Source organism: Harpia harpyja, chromosome 2 (assembly GCF_026419915.1).
Source record: "Harpia harpyja isolate bHarHar1 chromosome 2, bHarHar1 primary haplotype, whole genome shotgun sequence".
Taxonomy (NCBI): Eukaryota; Metazoa; Chordata; class Aves; order Accipitriformes; family Accipitridae; genus Harpia; species Harpia harpyja.
In genome coordinates this window covers 7,210,349-7,226,947 of record NC_068941.1, presented here as the reverse complement: position 1 = coordinate 7,226,947, position 16,599 = coordinate 7,210,349, and the positions used below count along the sequence as shown (strand labels likewise).

The window sequence follows — 16,599 nt, the reverse complement described above, 5'->3', positions numbered from 1 at the left end:
GCAGCCCGGGTGGAGCAGAGCAGAGCAGAGCTGCTGTTAGAGCTGCGGCCTGGCTCCGGGTGCCATTAAACGTCCTCCGTGCTCCTCCCCTCTCTCCGTTCTTTCGTTCAAAACTCCACCTTACCTCTCGCTCATTTCAAGTCAGAAGAGAGGAACCAGCTTGTGGAGCGAGAGATTTGTTCACAAGCGATGTAAAAAAAAAAACCAGTACATTACGCCATTAAGTGGGGCGACGGGTTTTCCTGGTTTGGGGGGGGGGGGGGGGGGGCGGACGGACGAGGCGCTTCTCTCACTCCCTCCCTCCCGCCGCCGGGCATGAGCAGGCCGCCCCAGCCTGAGGCAGCCAGAGCCAAACCGCTGGCACGTCCTCAGCGGGAGGAGCGTCCCCTCGACCCCTCCGTTCCCCCGGGGCCAGCAGCTCTGCCTGTCCCGGCCCGCCGGGACCCTTCCCTCTGGCCTCCCGCCGAACGGAACGGCCCGGCCCGGCCCGGCCCGGCCCGCCCACTTCGCCTCAGGATGGCCCTGCCCCTCGCCTCAGGCCCCGCCCGCTGTTAGCCCCCTCCCCCTTTGGCCCCCACCGCCGCCCGTAGGCCGCGTGACGCGCCGCGGCCCCGCGCCCTCTCATTGGCCGATTCAATAGTCGCGGGCTACTTGAACGGCGAGAGCGGCGCCGCCGTGCGAGACTCGGCGGCCGCCGGCACGAGTCGCGCCCATCCCCCGCCCGCCGGCGCCCCCCCCCAACCCCCTTCCCCGTCCTCCTTCTTCTTCTCAGCCGCCCCCGCCATGATGTTGGCGGAGCAGGAGAACCAGGAGAACGTCCCTCCGGGCGGCAAAGCGCCGCCGCCGCCCGCCGCCGGCACCCGCGTGGCGCTGGGACTGCTGCGGGGCGCCCAGCAGCGGCCCGGGCTCCCGCCGCAGGTGAGAGGGGAGCGGGAGGACGGGAGCGGCGCGGGAGGGGGAGGTGTGGGTGGCGGGGGCCGCCATCTTGGGGCGCCGGGAGCTGTCAGCGGCGGCTGTCAGCGGCGGGGCAGTGCCGGGCCGCCGGCGGCGCTGACGGGCCGTTCTCCTCACAGGCGGAGCGGGGCGGCGGTGAGGGCCATGGAGCGGCGGTGGGGCGGCCGGTCGGAGGGCAACAGGCCTTTACCATCCATGTGGACGAACCGGACGGGGAGCAGCGGCGGAGGGGCGGCCCGGCGACCCAGAAGGAGGAGGTGGCGCTGGGGCTGCGTGCTGCCGTCTGCGCCCTGGGGGAGCGGCGGCCCCTGGCGCCCCTGAACAACGCCATGGAGCTGAGCTTCGGTACGTGACACACAACACACACTCACACACACACCCCAGGTACCCCCTGCCCAGGCAGCCGAGCGGCGTGCCCGCTGGGAGGGCAGTGCTGCCCCGGGCTCTTGTGGGCCCCGTCCCATCTGCTCCCCTCTGCAGCAGCCCCGGGCAGCGCCCGAATCTGCAGGGTCCTTCCCCCGGGAAGCAGGGAGGTGAGCAGGGTTGCGCTGAGGTGTTACCCTAGGGAATGATTTCCAGACCGAACTGGAGGAGGACTGTGGGTCCTGCAGTTGTTTGGGGCATAGACCGGTTTGGTTCGACTCGGGAGACACCTCTTCAGTTGCTGAAACGGATTTGGTTCCTTTGAGCCCACCATTATGATACAATAGCTTTTCAGTCCAGCTGAGGTATCAATTACTTGACCCGCTATGCTTCCATCCCATGCTCTTTGGAGGTAGTTTTATGCTTTTAACCTTAACTGTCGGTACCTCGTGAGAGAAACCAAATTACAGACAAGAGCAGCCCTTGAAGCCTCACCTTTTGCTACTGCTGTAGAGTTAGAAGGGACCTTTACTCAGGCAAATCCTGAGACTTAATAGACTTTTCTCCCAGGCAATACGCTGTACTGGTACAAGTGTTTTGAGCTCTTCCTAGTGCGTAAAGAATGGGAGCTGTCAGATTCATCTTTTGTAACACATGCATGAGTATCTGAGGGCTGATTTTGTCATGGTCTGTTTCTGCAGTCCAAAAAAAAGCTCTGGTACTCCAGCCCTGTTTTAAGCCACAATAGCTAAGCTTACAGGATTCACACTTAGGTAGCAAGTAACACAGGATGCACTGACCACTACATAATTGCAAAAGAGTTTCCATCCCTTTGTTCTTGGGGGGAAGAAGAGAAAGGGGAACCGGAAGCTTCCCTGTGGCCGTAACATTTTGGCTTCCCTAGAGCTTCCTCAACTCCCACCAGTCTAGTTGAGTGACAGTCTGCCCTCTCTGCCTGCCTGGGAGGCAAGAGACCCAGCAGTCCTGGAGAGCCACCATCCACATACTATAGAATAGGGTAGTTCCCTGTGCTGTGAGGGAATGGTCTGATGGTGCCCATTTTAACATGGCTATTATCTTCTGCTTAGATTCTCCAAGTATTATGGATATTTCAGTAACCTCAGAAGCAGAAGAGAAAAAACCAAACGTTAATAACGTGCCAGACTATATCAGCGATATCCATTCGTACCTTAGGGAAATGGAGGTAAGCTGCTCCTTTCTTACTTGCATACAGCTTACGGGGTAGAAATCTGGAGTTGAGAAATGCATCTAGACATTAGTTACTACTGCTGCAGTGACTAAATTAAAGCTTACTAGAAATAGAGATATAAGATGCTGTGTCCACTGCTGTGAACACAAGACTGGTTTCTTGTGATAAAGTTGATTGTGCCATGCACTGAACAGAAGCTGGAAAGCAAGATTACAGAAATAGAACTTACTGATCCTAGACTTAACCATTGTTTACTTCTGATCTGTTTAAACAGTGGTAAACAGAGCTTAAACAGTTGCTTCCCTACCGGCACTTAGTCCAAACTCAATCTTATCTGTCATCTAAACCTACAGGTGAAATGCAAGCCTAAAATAGGTTACATGAAGAAGCAACCTGATATCACAAACAACATGCGGGCTATTCTTGTGGACTGGCTGGTGGAAGTTGGAGAAGAATACAAGTTACAGAATGAAACCCTGCACTTAGCTGTAAATTACATTGATAGGTTTCTTTCTTCAATGTCTGTTTTGAGAGGAAAACTTCAGCTTGTGGGTACTGCAGCTATGCTGCTTGCATCGTAAGTGAAATTGCTTAATTTAAAATTCCACCTGCTGTTCTCATACAGATGGAAATCTTGTGGCTATCACATTTCTGTTGCCTATAGCCAGACTAACTCAGAAGGGCTTCGCATCAGAAGAAAAATCAGGAGTTATCCACCTAAAAGCTTGGCAGTTTGTGTGAAACTCTGCAAGCAAGGTTCTAGGCTATCTTTGTTGAGTGCCCTAATGTGAGGATTCATTATTTCTAGCTGCAGCAGCAGGTGGCTTCTAAACAGTATTTGAGAGAATAAGCAGAAGGCATGTGACAAGAAAGTTTTGCTTGCACCAGTTATTTGTTCAGTGGGTTATTCTGGAACTTCAGTAACTCTGAGTCCCAAATTGCTTAGTACTAAAATATCAGGCTATTGTAGCTCTGTAATTTCAAATTCTGCTGATTCAAGAGCTACTGAACCAAGGGCAGCAAACTTGTTCAGTAACAGTGTCCAGCTACTTCACAAGTCAGAATATAAATTAGCATGCTGGCTTTCATTAAATGTTGCTGATTATCTGGTTTTCTAGTACTCAATTATTTGCTCATAACTATTTCTCCTGGCAGAAAGTTTGAAGAAATCTACCCTCCTGAAGTAGCAGAATTTGTCTACATTACAGATGACACCTATACCAAGAAGCAGGTTCTAAGGATGGAGCACTTAATTTTGAAGGTTTTATCATTTGACTTGGCAGCGCCAACAATCAACCAGTTCCTCACTCAGTATTTCCTACATCAGCAGGCAAATGCTAAAGTGGAGAGCCTATCAATGGTAAGTTAAGAATTCCTAGCTTGGCCCGTGTAACTAGAGAGTTCTCTTACTATTAAAGCATGTTACAAGCTCTGTTTCCTCATCGTGCTAGAAGAGAAATGCTGAAGGATACTTCAGTCCAGGCTTCCCTGCCTCCTCCAATTTTTAAACGCGTAGTCTCTCTGGGAGAGTTCTGGAGAGTGCATGCGGTATGACGTGTGCTCCTCCAGAAGTGCTGCCACACCACTAGAAGCTTAACACTCCTACTGCCACTTACTGTTGGAGATACTCCATTCCTATTGCAGGCTGGCACTTGGCCTGGTTCAAGCACGCACGCTTACTCGGAGCAGGCAGAGATTGACAAACTTTAATTTGGGGGTTGTTTCACTGCTAGATGTTTCCTTCCTTCTTATCGAAGACTGCCACACCTACTCACCCACTTTGGCTAAAAAGGACTTTTGTTTTGGTTTTCCCCTCAACAAGCAGCGAGCTCTAAATCCAGAGGCTAATTTCTAAAGCAGAGCACAGATAACGTTTCAGCTAAAGTTCTATTAAATCCTAACTGTAACGGCAGGTACCACAGCTCCTCAATAGAAGCCTTTGTCTCATTGTGCAAAGGTCAGACCCGACTACACTCCTCCCTCTAGATCTTGTATACGTCTAAATACAAAACGTGGTGTTGAAAAAGCATGCATTGGGAACGCTGACGGTAGCTAACAGTAGATGCTAAAAGAGAAGGTAAGTGGAAACTAGTAAAAGCCGTTCTTCCAACTGATGGCAAGATTGGAAGCTTAAAGATCAGGGTTCTAGTGCAACTGTTGAATGCTCTTCTACTTCCCTTTGGAAGGAGACGATTCCCTTTCTCTCGTTTCCCCTTGCAGTACCTTGGGGAGCTGAGTCTAATTGATGCTGATCCTTACCTGAAATACTTGCCATCAGTTATTGCTGCTGCAGCATTTCATCTAGCAAGCTATACAATCACTGGACAAACCTGGGTACGTAGCACTAAAACTTGAGTCTTTGCACACCTTTATGCGTGTTTAGTGTATTCGTACACGGTTCTGAATGCTGGGGGCTGGGCTGCAGGAATCGCAGCCCCCCTGCACTCCTAGGCTGTTAATTAGGGATTGCTCCCTATGGTATTTGAAAAATGGGGTGGGGAGGGGGCGACACCTTTTCTTGGAAGGAAGAGGCATCTATTGATGCACTCCCTTTTGGTGATCCTCCTCAAAGCTGTAAACAGCTTCCTTGTGATGAGGAAGGGGGCAGTAAGAAAGCCTAAGCACTGGAGGCAAGGAATACTTGTTTAGAATATGATAGTTTGCAGGATTAATGTAAACCTATGTGAACCGAAAAAATCTGAAGGGTGAGTAGTAAACTACTTTGTGCTTGAGAAAATGACAGTCTGCCAAGCTACTAGAACAGTAGTTTCAACAGGAAGCTTAAAAACTCCACCAGTGGTCATCAGCATAAGCGAACAGAAAAACTTCAAATGTCCCTGCCCCTTTCCTTTTTCCCTCAGCCTGAATCCCTGTGCAAAGTAACAGGCTACACCCTTGAAGACATCAAGCCTTGCCTCGTGGACCTACACAAGACCTACCTCAAAGCAGCACAGCACACACAACAGTCCATAAGGGAAAAGTACAAGAGTACAAAGTGAGTATCTGTAGAGACATTATGGTAAGATGGTATGTTACGCCCGAGTTGTCCTAGTATGTAACCGCTTAATGAGGCGGGGTGTATCTTGAGTCTTCAGTCAGACTCAAGTAACCAAATCTACCATCTAAGTGAAATGGTGGCAAGACTCCCCAGGTTTTTGCACAATGTTTTGTTGAGCAATACTTTGTGTTCACCACCAGGCCTGTGCTATTACTACCTGAACTGTGGGGTAGAAACTGGAGGAATGTTCTTGACGTTCCTACAGTTGGTGGGCAGGAGATGGTGGTACCTAATGCTTCTAAAAATCTGTGTCGGCATCCAGCTGACAAGCCCCCAAATGTTTCCTCGCCTTGTGAGAAATGTGCTTTGCTGCAGTATGTATGCTGTTCTTCACGGCAGAGAGCACTTGAGCAAGATGACATCCTGCATCTTTTTTTTTTTTTTTTTCCCCCCTCTCTAGGTACCATGGAGTATCGCTTATTGACCCACCAGAGACACTAAACTTGTTGTAATAATCAAGAGACTGATCTTTTAAAAAGATGTATATTACAAGAAAATGATGTACAGTTTTAAACATGGTTCAAAATTCTAGATGTGATCACTTGGAATATTAATACAGGTTTTGAGGAGCTTAATTATGAAGTTAGCTTTATGTGGTTTTAATGTAAATCTTTTGTACATGCAATCTTGTTAAAATATTTAGCTGGGTTTTTATAAAAATGTTCTCTTTGAGCACGGAATTAACCATGCAGACCAAGTGAAGTCTGAGACTGCTTATCTAATTATAGACTAAACATTAATATTAGCAGTGCATTATAGTAGGGCTTTTTCTCCCTCCAAGTAAGAATGACTTGGACTCCACATCAGTATTTGTAGCATTTTTGTACTGTCTAGTTTAAACTGAGACTTAGTATAGATCCAAAATGTGGCTTAATGGCTATAATACTGGAAGAAACAAAACTATATAGCTCTGAGAACACCTTGCTGGAACTGACTCTTGTGAGGCTCTTTAGGATATGCCAGTTACTGGAAGCCTTGATTGCTATGTCATGTATTGCCTGATCTCCATCAGGTTAAAGGTTGAACGCTCTGCTCCAGGGACTGCAAGCAGCTAAAACTAGTATACCAGTTCATACTTCTCTCTTCCAGTATGTAGAAAATGGTCTTGCTATAGGCATTTTCTAGTCAAAGTGTGAAACTGGTACTAATTTAAACCCATGGAGTTCCCACCAATGTGTTAGCTGGCCTGACAGCCCATCAGTATCTACTAAAAAAAATAAACAGTCATCAGTCTGCTTACCTGGTACCTCTTCAGGGGCAGCAGAGGGATTAAACTGCAGGAGGGTGAACTACTTACTGCTTTTTGCCCTCAAGAGGAGGGAATGTCTTCTGGTGTGGATGGGCTACGTGCAGAATGGTATGAATTCTGTACATCCCTCTTGGGAAGGGTTCCTCTGCAGCACACGGCAAAAATGTAGACCAACTGGTCTTATTTTTCTTTAGTTCTAGACCCCTTACATGAGCAAACTAGCACATAAACAGCATTAGATCAAGTGAACGTTTACCTTCAACCTGTGTAAATGGGGTGATGCTGCCCTGTACCCGCTGTTCTTTGCATGTAAAGCAGTGAGTGCATGGAAGTGGGTTTAATCGAGCCATTTCCAGGTTGGCTAATAAACAGTTTTTACATCTGATGTTAGTGGTCTTGCCAATACCTTAAAACTACTGAGGGGTAGTACTACCATCTTGAACTGGCATTCATTTCTAAAGCTTTTTGGCAAAGGCTGCCCTGTGAAACCTGTGCTGCTTCAACCTGAAGTTGATTCAACACTGTCTGTCTGGTTATGTGGATGCCTGGCAGGTAGCAGTATAAATTCTTCACAGGTGTCAAACAGCTGTTGTGGTGTCGGCTACTTGAAATACATTTTTAAAAATCAGTCCTTTGTCAAGCTGACAAGCATGCTTTATAGTGAGACAACATGTGTCTTGACTCAGTTGCTACAAACTTGCTGTTCTGCCCCCACCCCTGTGCTGCAGTCTGAGCTCTCCATGAACGAACTCAGTTAAAAAAGTGATCAAGTCAAGTGGTGGTGGCTTACCCAGTCAAGACAAAAGTAAGCAGCAGAGGCTGCCTTTTTTGGCCAATTTGAGCTTTTTAGGACGCACTTTGACTTTTACACATGTTCTAATGTTTAATGAAGAACTGTTATTTCATTGGTCTACCATGTTCTCCAATAGCCTTTATTTAGCTTAATTTCAGTAGGTTACCACTGAAAACCGAAAGCTAGTTGGGAAAAAACCTATGCCATATATCATGTCTGGTGCTTAGTATTGGTAACGCTCTAACCTTGCAGGACAGGGAGTTTGTATATACAGAACACATTTGCCACAGTTATGAAGTCAGTTTGTGACCTGGGAAGGGCAACTGAAAATGCTGACTGGCAATTATTCTTTGAAGACAACAGAGCATGGTGCTCTTCTTGCGCAACTGGGTTCTGCCTTACCCTTCTTTTTTGTGACATATGCTGGAAACCTTCCAAAACCACTGAGAAATACGAACACTGGAAGAGGAGCAATTTAAAGGAAGATTACAAATTATTTTTCCTGGAAAAAAGCAAGTAGCAGTACTTAAGTGAAAGGACTTCAGTGCTTTACAGTATTAATTTACTGCTTCATGAAATGTCTCCTTGCTCTATTTTCAATGGAGGTTGTTCTGTTAGTGTTCCCATAGCACTGAGAAAAATTCTCCCTTGCTCCCAGAGCTTTACTTTGAACATACTGATACGACTTCCTCTACAGGCCTAAAAAAATGCTTCAGTCATGGGCTGGCATCTCTGCCCAGGCTATCTTCCTCCTTCCTCACCGACAGCTCTCGCTGCTGCAGTAAGTACCATCTTTTTCCATCTTCTCATTTTCCAAAGTTAACATGGGACGATTCCAGCTCTTGTTACTAAGCTTGCAACAAAATATCCCAGGTTGTACTGTACTACTGTTTTGCCAATCCCCTTGAACTTCTAGTCCTTTGAAAGTAAAGCCTCCAAGGAAAGTAGGGTGTGAGATGTTACATGTGAAGAGAGAAAAAGCAGCGCAAATACCGTTCTTTTTCCTGAAGACATTCCAAGGTCTCATAGTACTGCAGAAGAAGAAACTGAATCTTCACTCATCCTTGTACTCCTGACAGTGACTTTCAGGTGGAAGAACTGACACTAAGAAACGAACACACTGGTTTAGCTCCTGGAGGAATGGGGCTTTCTTTGTTTGTCCCTTTCTGAAAGAGCACAACTTGATTAAAGCTTTGCTTGGCTGGGAGCATTTCCCCTACCCCCCCAACATTAAATTCTAAATCTGATTTGGGGAATGTAATATCCATCTGCAACAGTAACTTCTCTCCTGTTCTTATTTCACAAAATACTAAGGTCACACGTAAAATAGTCCTCCTGTGCTTGTGTAAATATGTGCATGTTTCCAATTGGACTTCGTTTTTGAACAAAGCAGCTAGGTCAGATATTTTTGGAAACCTCCTTGTCTCTTGGTTTTGCCCGATTCTAAAATCAGAGCGTAATTCTTTGAATATAGTTCAAGAAGCATTCCTGTCTGTTGCATGTAATATTTAATTAAACTTTTTAAGAAACTCTATTGTTGAGTATGAGTTGCTTATCTCTGAAAGTTTTGCAGAAGTTCTACGCTATTTTGTTAAGTACAGGCATTTCTGCTGATTTTTACACAAAGCAGTTTCACTGAAAGGCAAGATGGGGAGTGATGTGGGCAAGGTGTTCTTAGTCACAGCACACTATTTCCCTCTGTGAAGAACATTCCAAGGTGTAGTAATAGCTACCTTAATTAAAAGAAGCTTTTCCTAAGGTGTTAAACTTGAGCCATGATTCCTTTTATCACCAGAACTCTGACTACGCACAGCTCACTTCAGTAATGGCAGAGGCTGTTTTGTTAAGAAAACAATGCATCTTACCTCTGCAATTAAAGCTGTAGAACTTGAGTCAGCTCAAGTTGAACTAGTGAGTTTTCTGCTGCAGCTGGATGCTAACCATGGAATTTCACTTACATGCAAATTTTTATTTAAAGCTGTGTACAACACTTTTATAAAATATACATAAAAGCAGGATCAGATATGGGGTGGGAGAAAATAAAATTATCTACAAAAATATAAGTTCAGTAATGGTAGATCAAATTATGTATTATACAGCATTTCTGAAAGAGGGACAATGGCTTTAATAAGCAGCTCTCTTCTTTCTTCTCCTTTTGTTAAATGCCTTCTTACTTGTATTTTCTTGTTTCAAGTTGGTCTGTGTTCTGTGAGCAAACAACATTCATATCAAAGAAACATACTGAATAGTTTTATTTCAAAAGAACATGGGCTGATCATCTGTAACAGAGCAATCATCCACCATACTTGGTGCAAAGTTCAAACTTAGTTTCTAGAAAATGTACTACACATGACAACGAAGGCTTCCATGTCTCATGCAGGGATACAGCAATAAATTCACTTCTTGGAGTTAAAACTTAAGATTAGCTGTAGCATACTCTAAAAATCTCTGCAGCATCTCTAAGGAGCAGCTGATTCAAATCCACTTTTATGCTCTCACTCTCTTTGGAGTGATTAAGATTAGTCAAATATCTATAACTGTTTCAGACAGCTGCTAGGACAGGAGCAAACTAGCCTAGCTTTAAAATTCCTCGCTCCTGGCTATTTATGTAGTCCCCTTGATCAACTGAGACCTTTCCTGGCCTTGCCAAAATCCTCCGCTTCCTGAAAATACTCCTTACAAACTCTGTTCCCCTCTTAATTTCACATGATGGTTACCTTGTTTTCCTTGGTAGTTCCTGGGGTTCCAGAATGACAACTTCTTCCTCTTCACTGTCAGACAGTACAATAGGTTCATCTGAAAAAACAACCAAACGAAAAAAACACAAACTGGTGATTGGTTCTGTACAAACAACTTCTGTAACTAATAACCACAGCATTTTTAAAGAAACATTCAGAGTGGCTAGTGCTTAATTTGGAGCTCTCCATATACTACAGAAATCAAGTCTTCTTCTGAAGAAAACAAAAGTGACCAGATGAAGTGAAAGTAGCAAATGGGTTTAACTCTCAAATGGAAAGAGGCTAGATGGTTCTCCTGTTTTGCTATGGACCTCTTTCACATTTCAATTGTAGACTGCTAATAAAGCATATCAGATATCAAGATAAATAAATACTTACCCTTCTTAGTTTCCCTCATTGTACTTGTATCCTCGGTTTCCATTGTCTGACATTCAAAAGCAGTAGCCTCGCTTTCACCTTCCTCTTCTGCTGCTTCTTCCCTCTCAGATTCTTCAAGGTCTCCCCAGGAGTTCTCTATTCCTTCCCCAATTTGGGCTGTCCCAGGAGTGTGCAATATTGGTTTGGCAAAACTGAAGTAGTTAAGAAAAATCTTGGTGTTTGCTGGTAAACTCTGTGTATTCTGAGAGCAAACCAGGTGTTTTCTAAGCTGTACCTTTACTCCCCAGGGGAGAACATCCTTAAAGGGGAGCTGAGAGAGAGTACTACATCTCCAGTTACTGTAACAATCAGTCACTTCAGACCTCAGGTTTGCACTTTACGCTAGGAATTAAGTTACCTAAAAGCAGTGAGAACCAAACCCAATATGATGTTGATGCTTCCTCTGAAGGCTGTAAGGCTACCTAAGCTGTGAGCAATCTTGGATGTGTGTTTAGCCTCTAAGTAGTGCTAACGCAGGGGATGGGAAGCCTGGGTTTCCCCTGAATAATACAACAGAAAAGATACACTTCTGAAGGAGGGTCAGCTTTAGTGATGATTTCTTCTGCTTGTTCTTCCACATTGTTAGTATTGACAGCAGCGCTTTCCATTTTGAAGGCGGTGATCTTTTGATTCGGTATAGATTCTGCAAAGCCAAACTTGCCACCTTCTTTCCTAGTCATTCCGTGACAGACATTATTTCAGGATGTTTCACACTTAAAAATGCTTTCTCTTTTCAAGTTCAAATATACAAATACTTGCTATTTAAAACAAATACAAGTGAAAATAATTTGCTGTGCAAAGTACAGGTTGATATTACTTTTCAGTATGTTTCTTAAAAATACCCACTTCCCTTCCTTCCCAAAACACTCACCTGACTTTCTGGTCGTTCTCCAAGGCTTTTTGGATTAGTTCCGTTATTTCTGCAACCTTAACGGCTGTTATTTTACTGCATCTCAGAACCTGTTTGTTATACGTACAACAACAGTTTACGATCACGAAAGCAAGATGTTTTTAACTAAAACTGTAGAACATCATAGGAGTCGCAAACACGAAAATAAAACATGGCATCTTGGTATGAGGGACTGGATACACTACGAGTTGATGCAAAAGGTTAAGACAACAGCCTCTAGCTACCCATGTGAGTGCAGTCTGAATTAATTTACAGACTCCCTCAGCCAAATCACAGGGGGGAAAAGAAAGGATGCGTATCTGACCAAGCAATACGCCTTTTCTACGTTTCTTGTTCAGCATGATGCACAGTACTACACTCTTCCGCTAGGACTGAAAATACGTCATCTTTTCCAATTAAATCAGACAGGTAATTGATTTCTTAGCTTCCAATGTCAAGGATATTTCAGTATCAAGATTATAACACAGGAACGAGTTTTTATATGAAAGACTGGTCAAAGCAAAGATTTACCTGATCCTTTACCAGCATAATCCCTCCACTGGACTGGATGGTACAAATTTCACGATGTTTATTCATGGCAATTACAAGGAGGCCATCCATTACACGTTCCTCGCGTTCACTTGGATCCACCAATAAATAGGTCCTAGAATCAAGTTTTTAAATATAAGGCAACAGTAAAAGTTAGAGGTGAGTTACTACCCTTAAAACAATTAAACAAAGGAATTGGTTTACGTATTAGAAATTATGGGTATACTCCCCCCAGAAAGCTTTTCTACATCATCTGTGGAAAGCCAGCTGGTTAGTTACACCGTGCAGAACACGTAAATATCTCCCCATAGCATCTCACTTCAGATAAAATGTCGTAAGAAATCAGCTTGTCAATACAAATACTTTTAGGACTTTTCTATGTTTAAAATCAATTCTGCAGATTTACAATAAGCTGTTTCTGTCAAAAAACTTAAAAATCTTACCCTTGCTGGAAGAAGGCAAAACTGACACAAATAGGCATGTGGTGGATACTCAAGGGGACAGGATCACGTTCCTCAGGAGTGTACTTTGAAAAGAATTGGCCCAGAAGACAATTATTTACGAAAAACATTTAATTTTAAAGTTATGTTCTGTACAAAGATAGTTAAATAAAAAAAAGAAAAAAAGGCTAACAAATGTTTAGTCATCTAAATATTAAAACCTTTTTACTCTTCTTGTGCAATTCTTACTGTTTACTACCTACATAGGTAAATATAGCACATTCATCAGCCTTATGCTTGATTTGGTCGAAATACTGTAAAACACTTATCTTTTACAATTAATATTCCCATAAACTGAGGCTGGTAAAATTCTCTATTCAGCGGGCTTCCTTACTATCCTTTCACATTTTAAATAGCAACACATCTATCCTAAAACTTAACTATCTTGGAGTTTATCTGCTTACACAAACATTTACTTCTCCCTTTTAGACAGAAAGAAACAGCTACCCGCGATGCCACATTACTTATTATAATCTGGTGCAACTTACCACAGTTACTTCCTCTCCTTGCACAGACACATCTGGTCTGCGAAAATGACACAGAGCTACTATTCCTGCTATGCTAGCAGCATCAATAATGTTACCATCATGATTTAACAGATGCAGGTCCAGACGAATTTGCCAAACCTGAGAAAAAGCATACATAACTGCTTGGTAATTTGTGACATGATTCTACACAAGTTACTGTTTTCCAAAACAATTTAATTTTTCAAACCGTAAGAAGAACCAGCATATATTCTTCAGGTCTTTGCTTAAGAAGATGAAAGATCTCGGTACGTTCCAAGATACCCAGTATGCTACATTTAATTATGACAAAATACGTTAACTCTGAAGTACAAATTAAACTTTATTCTGCCAAGAAATATTCAAGTGTGCAGGGTCCCAACTACTTCAGAAAGCCTGTGCAGATACGCAAGTTAAAAATACCTGTGAAGTCAGATCTGTGGATCTTTACATTAACCTAAGATCAGAATTTCTAGTGTCCAAAACAAGAGAGAGACCACCTTAAAAACAGACTATATGTATCTTTTAGTTTAAAGCCACTTGAAATCAGTAGGTTTTCATACCTTTTCACCAGCAACACAGTAGGTTTTCATACCTTTTCACCAGCAACAACGCAAAGAGATTCAGTATCTATACACCTGGAATTTCTCAGGCATCGTTCTATTAGTCTGTTCAGTTTCACCAGTAACTCAGATTGCCTGTTAAAACAAAATTAACCCAAACTGAGTATGATTACACTATATACTTACATGTATCAGAACAGTGGCTCTTATGTCATCCTGGCTTAGTCTTTTCAAGAAAGCTACATACCTGCCAGGCTCAAAACCAGGTGCAGCCATCGGTGAGAGCTCAAGATTAAAGAAAAGTATACCTTCTGTGGGCCGATTTGGCTTGGGGGGAACAAGTTCACACGAGACTTGTGCAAGAACCCTGCAAAGGTAAACAAACCGCTAAGTCACGGCATTTAGCAGGAGAAAACTCCTACCGCTACAAACCAAATACATGTTTTGAAAAAGCACGCGCTGAGGCTTTTAGTTTGTATTTCTCACTCCTGACAGTTTCTGTTTCAATGCCTGTCATATGTATTTAAACTCTGGTCAACAATTGAGCGAACCAAATGTAGAAATCAGAGCATCCTCCTGCCTTTTAGCATTAAAAATAAGGCTCAAACACCTGAGAATGTGTAAGTAAATGTTTACGTAAGCGCATATATGCCACTTTTCCACATACAAAAAAGAGCCGTTTGATTTCTGGAAGGACGCAAAATGTAACGTGAGATCAGCGAATAAAGGGATGAAAAATTATAACCATTTTGTATTTTATAAATTATTTGTAATCTACAGTCAACACGGAAACCCCATCCCTTCCCAATTCCTTCCCTTCCCACTTCTCCTCCTATAGAGGAGAAGCTACTTTTAGGCTCCAGTCCTTAAAATCTGTTTACCGGGATCTCAGCGGGCTTTCAGACGCCTAACATTCAACGCCATGCACTCCCTTCGCTTCCGCGGGTTTGGACACGTAACGCTTTAAAGCCAGAACGACAGAGGCGCCTGAAAGGCTTTCCTCAGGCCGCCATAGGCAGCGCGGCCTGCCCGCAGCCCGGCGCCGGCCGAGCCCCCCCGGCCCCCGCATTCACCTCGTCTTCCCCAGCTCCACGATGCAGCAGCCGTAGTCGGCACCGAAGGAGATCCGCACGTTCCGGTAATCATAGCACTGCCGCCCGTCCAGGCGCTGAGGGCCCACAGAGAGAAAGACACACACACACGGTTAATGCGCCATTGCCGGGCGGGGGGGGGGGGGGTGGCGGCGAGGCTCTGGCCTTCCGCCGGGCAGCGGCAGAACCCCGCACAGCCGCCTCCCGGTGCGGGGAAGGGGAAGAGGAAGCTGGCGCCGCACCTTCCTCTCCTCGATGGCGCGCAGGAGGAAGCGGCGCTCGCAGTTGGAAAGCGGCGTCGCCTTCATGGCAGGCCGTGAGGCGAGGCGTCGCGCGCCGCGCTCGCGTCACTCACCGGGCGCGGTGTGAGTGACAGCGCGCAGGCGCCGAGCTCCCGCCCTCGACCCCGCCCACGGGCGGTGGCTCACCTCAGGCCGCCCGGCCGTGAGGAGCCGGTGTTCCCGCCCCGGGGGGATTCCGTCCGCCATCGGTCATCCTCCGTTACAGCCCGCTAAATGGTGGGCACAGGGGTCTGCCTCGCCGTAGGGGCAACTTAAGCCGCGGCTCGGAGGTTCGGTTGCCTAGAGCGCGGCCTGGGACGGGGCTGTTGCAGCAGCCGCCCCCCACCATGGCGGCTCTCCGCGCCTCGTCAGCGGCCGAAGGGAGAGAGGCCCTGTGGGCTTGTAACAAAGTGCCGGTCGTCGGGGAAACCGTCTGGAATTAAAAAAAAAAAAAAACCAAACACAAAAAACCCCGCGTCTCAGGCATTTCGAGTGGTTAACGCTGTTGTAGTGCCCAGTCTTCAAGATGTGCGTGCTCCTACAGCCCCTAGAAAACAGCCAAGCTGGTAGCGCGAGCGAGGCAGGCAGTGCTGTAGACGAAAATGCAGCAAAAGCTTCAAATTTGTCTGAAGAACATCCTTCCCTGTTGTTTTCAAATCTGCCAGAAGAACATCCTTTCCTGCTGTTCTGAAGTGTTGCCTGTAAGTAAAAACTCGAGGCCTTTACAAGTGGCTTTTATGCTTAGTTTGAGTTGAAACGAGAAAATCACTTACTGTATCTTCCCACTAATGTTAAGCCCCAGACACTCTGACTTTTCTCACACAAAATTGTTGAAATATCTGTTATACTGTCTTTTTAAACCTTGTTAAGACTGAAATTCTAGTGCAAACTAAAAAGTGAGTCACATTTCAGAAACTTCAAGTTTGTGCAAGTGAGGGCGAGTGCTGTCTGATTTTTCCATGCTGGTTTTATATTTTCCGTTTAGGATAAAATGAATATCATCACAAATATTCAGTGTAAAGAACAATGATGAGATCACAAAAACAGTTTTCCCAAATGGCACTACATGTGAAGCAACAATAAGAAACAAAGTGATGTAACACTTGCAACTTTTTTTCTAGCCATGAATATGATAACATTTGGCATAAGGTTCTCTCTCATCGCAGCTATATGGTTGATTGGGTATTTTCCTTGGAGTTTAACTGGCAGTCTTTAGGTAGAAATTCTGTCTGGTTTTGCTTTTTTTATTGTTTAACTTCAGTGATAATATTCATTAGTGAAGGCTTGGGCTTAAATTCTGAAACTCTTCAGTTACTATCAACAACGTTGGAAGGGTTTGTATTGTTTGTAGGTGCCTTCTAAACTATGTTACTCTCCATCAATTACAAAAATGTCTACTTGGGCATATGCTGAGATTTGTGCTTGGGGCTAGAGTGGGAAA

General features: G+C 44.9%; 2 protein-coding genes across 2 annotated transcripts; one reads left to right on the top strand and one right to left on the bottom strand.

The window, feature by feature from the left end:
- The first annotated feature begins 745 nt into the window (after positions 1–745).
- On the top strand, positions 746–7,219 carry CCNA2 (cyclin A2). Its single transcript, XM_052814486.1, is given in 8 exon segments — positions 746–978; positions 981–1,299; positions 2,406–2,521; positions 2,881–3,104; positions 3,683–3,887; positions 4,748–4,861; positions 5,389–5,522; positions 5,986–7,219. Coding segments are annotated over 8 exon segments (1,359 nt in total). The 5' UTR covers positions 746–783; the 3' UTR covers positions 6,038–7,219.
- A 2,356-nt stretch (positions 7,220–9,575) lies between these two features.
- EXOSC9 (exosome component 9) lies at positions 9,576–15,255 on the bottom strand. Its single transcript, XM_052814497.1, has 12 exons — positions 15,120–15,255; positions 14,860–14,954; positions 14,034–14,153; positions 13,819–13,921; positions 13,209–13,346; positions 12,664–12,746; positions 12,203–12,335; positions 11,654–11,742; positions 11,308–11,454; positions 10,744–10,934; positions 10,345–10,423; positions 9,576–9,833 (listed from the first exon to the last, which is right to left on the bottom strand). Exons 1-12 carry the CDS (start codon positions 15,183–15,185, stop codon positions 9,752–9,754), a joined length of 1,326 nt encoding a protein of 441 aa, XP_052670457.1. The 5' UTR covers positions 15,186–15,255; the 3' UTR covers positions 9,576–9,751.
- Between the last annotated feature and the right edge of the window lie 1,344 nt (positions 15,256–16,599).